Genomic DNA, 4,838 nt, shown 5'->3' on the forward strand with positions numbered 1-4,838 from the left:
CGAGATGGAAACCCCCACTAGCCTACTATTTTGTCACCCGGACCAACATGGACACATCATTTTGTTGCCACATTAACTTTGGAGAAAAAAGCAAAGTATGCACATGCAGTGCAGTTACAATAACGTTAAGTTAATCCGATCGTGCGCTGAGATTTTGATGAGAGCAGAGGAGGAGGAGGAGGAGGAGGAGTGGAGTAGTCCCATAAACGTGGACGCAAATGATGACGCGGAATAAAAAGAAACGGCACGGCAAACACTGATCGTTAAGACACCGAAAGAAAGCATAGCAACGCTACTGACCCGACTAGTAGCCAGCCTGCTCGAGATGAATTTACGAAATCATGAGGCTCAAAAGAGAAGATCAACTAATGGTCACTAAAGTTCGAATTAAAAAAAAAAGAGAACAGTGGACCATCCCCTCGGAGAGCGTAAAAAGCTATCCGATATTGATTTTGCAGGCAATCATTACTCAAGCGACACACAAAATGTTTTAGCAGCATCAATCAAGCTAGCAAACCCAACTCATCCATGTTCTACTCCTTCCTTCGGTCTGCGGAGCATTTGGATCGCTTTTGACGTGCTGTTTTCCGTTCGAATATAAGCTGCTGCCCAACATATGCTCTAAACAGTTGATCCACACCCCCCTCAAAAGCTCAAAGCTACACGTGGCACAACATGATTTAGAGGGGCTGGTGTCACGTTGAATGCAATGAACCAAAGGTCCCCTGAGCGTGCGTACCGTGTTGTGTAGTGGACAGCGAGAAAGCAGCGACTAAACATGTCATCCACATCTACAGGATCCAACCATTAAAACATGAATACAAACCCCCTTAAAACAGGGACAAGTAATCAACATAGGAAGCAAAAGCAAAAGAAAAAGGGAAACAAAGATACATTAAACAAAAAAAAAGGCATATTAGGGTAAACTATAATATAAAAACAGCTGAAACACGAATGAATTCGGTAGCACGAGAACAGGAGAAACAAGTGGTGAAAAATGGTAAGGAAGGCGTAGTATGATAGTGGGTAGTGGAACGGTTGAAAAAATCGCTGAATGGTGGAACAGTGGCGCGAACTGGTAACTTTCTCACTACTTACAAGAGTACACTTACAATGATCCGTTATCAATACCATATGCGAGCGGTAATCTTACCGTAACATTGTTTCTTTTACTCACTCTTGGCATTGAGCCTACGAGTGCTTCGCTATATTCTCGACCTCAGAGGACGATTCTCTGCGATGCGTGCATTTCAGCGAGTTAATAAACGTGTTGAGTAGTTTCGTTGACTCCTAGACCCGAGATGGATTTATGATAGGCTGAAAGTATTAATGAAATGATAATCAAGCGAACGCACTCCTTCTTTCCTTCCAACAATGCGTGTCCCTCTTTGATATTGAGTTTTTTTTTCTTCTTTTACTATCGGCGAAACGTGGTATAGTTAAGGGGGGTGGGCGCTCTGATAAATGGCAAGGAGGTTACACACGGTATTGCAAACAAAAAAGGAAACACTGAATACACAAAAAAACACACCTACACAATAATTACCCAGCTAACGGTACAGTAAAGTGTCCGCCATATTTGTCAACCCACTTAATCCACAACCCCAGGCAATGTTAGCAACAAAAAAGGATCACACCACATCCTACACCTCACACACAGCAGACACACAAACACACACGAACAACACAAATTTGTAAGAGATATAAAAACAAAAAAAATATTTAAACTAGCCAAAAAAAGAAACTAATTGGAATATAGAGGAGCGTGAAGGTAAATCACAATGCAACAGAGAAAACGGAACAGCAACCAGAGATAACAACCAAGAGTGTCCAGCACTGGAACAAAATCAGTATAGTTAAGTACTGCCGAACTATTTGAAGGGCACGTGGTGTGGGAAGCATGGCGCTAAGAAACAATGGCTTTGGCGAAAGCAGATGGTTGCTGTTGGAATAAACGCTTGTTCAGAATCATTGTAGGAAAAGGGGAGCTCCAAAGAACGGTGGGCAACTCCAGTCAGAGAAAAAAGAGAGATATGATGATGGTAAGATGCTGGTGGGTAAAAGGAGGGGGCAACGCCCAACGGCACGCTGAACCGAAAACGGGATACCCACGGCCAAACAAGAAGCGCTCAGAGACAGGCAGAGAGGAAAGCGGAGAAAAAGAATCGTGCGTGAACGAAGCGAGACCGACCAGGCCAAACCGCCGCCGAACAGGGAAAACGGGAAAATGAAAATGAACACGGATTGTCATGCAGCGAAACGATGGAAACACACAAACGAAAAACCCCGAAGTATGTATAAAAAAAAACGGATACAAAACAAAATAAATCAACTGCTCTCAAATCGACCAACCAATGGCCGCCGCATGCTTTGGTGTTTAGTAGTGCACCCACCACCGCTTGCTTTGTGCGGTGCATTTTATTTCATTTTTTGCTTCACCCCATTCAACATCTCACTCATCATCGAACTGAATTCGCGAATCTTCGGTTGCTAGCAGCTGGTCGGCCTGCTTGATGCGCTGCTGCAGCAACTGCACCTGATCCTCGGGCAACTGCTTATGGGAGGCGCTACCGCGAGCAAGGAAGTGGTGCATAAACAGCCGCAGACTATCCTTGAACGCCTTCAGCTTGTAGCTCGCCACAATGCGACTGAACACCTGCAGGCACTTGTTCTCTTCCACCGGCAGCAGAAGACCCAGCATCACCTGACGCATCAACCGCAAGCTCACCTTATCGAGATCGGCAAAATCGACCACCTTCAGGCAGGACAGCGGAAGTCCACCCTCACCGATCAGATGCGTAATGAAGCGTGCAAGGTTGCGCAACTGCTGGGGTTTCAACGAATGCACCTCCTTCAACCGATCCCAGAGGGCAAACTGAATCGCCAGCTGGTAGCGGCGATCGTAGTCGCAAAACTTTTGCGACAACACACTGTAGTACGGGTTGTACTCTTTCTCCGCCAGACTGCAGTGCATTATCACGGACACTACGATCCGGAGATCCTTGATGGCGAGCCGCAACAACTTCTCGAACGCATCGAGGTAGTCTTCGGCGCTCATCACGATACAGAACACATTCCGACGATCGTCCGTGTTCATACGCTGCTGGCGTGCTAGCTCCAGCAGCTGCTCACTGAACTGTCCACCGGCGGCACCATCGCGACCGGCAGCATCGGGTGTCTTTCCCCCGATGGTGCTCGGTGCACCGTGCCAGGCAGAACCGACGAGCCACCATTTACCCCGCTCCGGGATGTTGACAATGTCGTCCAGCCCAATGTTCATCGTTGAGACGTACTTTCCGCTCGTGATCATGCCCTTCAGCAGCTTTCGGAAATGTTCGACCAACGTCGGATCGTACGCCGGTATCTTGTGCATGTTGTTGTTCTTCACCGCCATTAACGTCTCGAGCATGAACTTAACGCGAGGGCTACGAGAGAGAGAGAGGGAGAGAAACATTAGACTTTTCGTAATAATCTGTGTAATAAAATCGAAGTTCCTGCATTCACTTACTCCTTCCTTAGCTCCTCCGGTGCATTGGCGGCCTTTTTCTGTATGGCCACGATCAAATCCTTCAGCGCAAGCGGATCATCCTTCCGCAGGATGAAGCCTATCGTACGCAGCACCAGCAGGATGCACTCGACGGCCTTCTCGTTGAAACACTCGAGCAGCTTCTGTAACATCTCGTACACCAGCTTACCCTTGACAATGTCGAACGTGTACAGATGGCACAGGATCTGCACACAGTTATCCAGCTGTTTCGCTTCATTCTCATCCGTAGCGATCGTTTGGAGAAGGGCGAAAAACCGTTCCACAACCGTCTCGAGAAAGTGGGAACCAACCTCACTGCCGACGTTGGCATGGAGAATGGCAACGAGCAGCATGTGCTCCAGCACCATACGCTCGGGTGTGAGGGTTGGCGGAACCAGTGCCTCGAGCAGTAAGCTCGTCAGCGTGCTGTTCATATCGAACCGTGCGTTCTGCATGTACAGATTGTCCAGTTCAATCGAAATACGATGAACGTTCGCTTCGGCCAACCGATTCACCTGTCCCTTAAGTTGGCGCTTTAGGCGAAGCAGTTTCTCCTGTCGCTTCGGATCATCGGAGGCCGAACTTTGTGCTTCTTGCTTGGCCCGCAGATGAGGGGGAACATATTTACCACCAGCTGTTCCGGGTGTTCCAACGGTTTCCTCTTTGATAACATTCCCCGCTTTATCTCGCTTGCGTCCATAAATGTCTTCCCAGGTTCCATCGCCATTGGTGTCCTTTCCATCATCACCATTATCTGTTTCGGATCCTCCATCCTCCTCAAACGATCCATCCGATTCCAGTCCATCAAGCAGATCATCCAATCCATCATCCCCCTCCTCTGTGTCGTCGTCGGACTCGGCATCTTCTTCACTTTCGGTGGATTTTTTACTTTTCTTCGCTTTCACCGCACTGTTGGCCTTTTTCTTGCTGGGATTCAGTAACACGAAACGACCGGCACCGGTTTCCTTTTCCGCTTCTTCGTCCTGTTCACTCATTTCATCCTCCTCGGAATCGTAGGCGGCTGTTTTCCGTTTCTTGCCATTCTTTGTCTGCTTACTATCCGCAGCAAACTGTACCTTTCTCTTCCGCTGATTATCCTGTCCGTCTTCCCCCTCGCTGCTACCTTCATCGTCATCATCATCATCCGTACCGGAATACAGTTCGTCACTTTCGGAGTAATCCGAATCCATGTCTCCATCTTGCTCCTCATCCCCTTCGATGTCCAACTCTGAATCGTAATCACCCAAATCATCGAACTCATCTAGTCCGAGATGCTTTTCCTCCATTTTCCTAAGTTTCTCCACACGGCGCC

General features: G+C 47.9%; 1 protein-coding gene across 1 annotated transcript in view; it reads right to left on the reverse strand.

Moving 5' to 3' along the window:
• Positions 1-1,430: 1,430 nt before the first annotated feature.
• Positions 1,431-4,838, reverse strand: part of LOC126577675 (nucleolar MIF4G domain-containing protein 1 homolog) — a 4,298-nt gene continuing 890 nt past the window's right edge. Inside the window, exons 2-3 of the mRNA XM_050239491.1 lie at positions 3,509-4,838; positions 1,431-3,425 (exon numbers count right to left, since the gene is read on the reverse strand). The exon at positions 3,509-4,838 is cut by the window's right edge and continues 800 nt beyond it. Coding sequence (XP_050095448.1) covers positions 2,453-3,425; positions 3,509-4,838 — 2,303 coding nt within the window. The 3' untranslated portion in view covers positions 1,431-2,452. The remainder of the gene's footprint in view (positions 3,426-3,508) is intronic.

Source organism: Anopheles aquasalis, chromosome 3 (assembly GCF_943734665.1).
Source record: "Anopheles aquasalis chromosome 3, idAnoAquaMG_Q_19, whole genome shotgun sequence".
NCBI classification, from domain to species: domain Eukaryota; kingdom Metazoa; phylum Arthropoda; class Insecta; order Diptera; family Culicidae; genus Anopheles; species Anopheles aquasalis.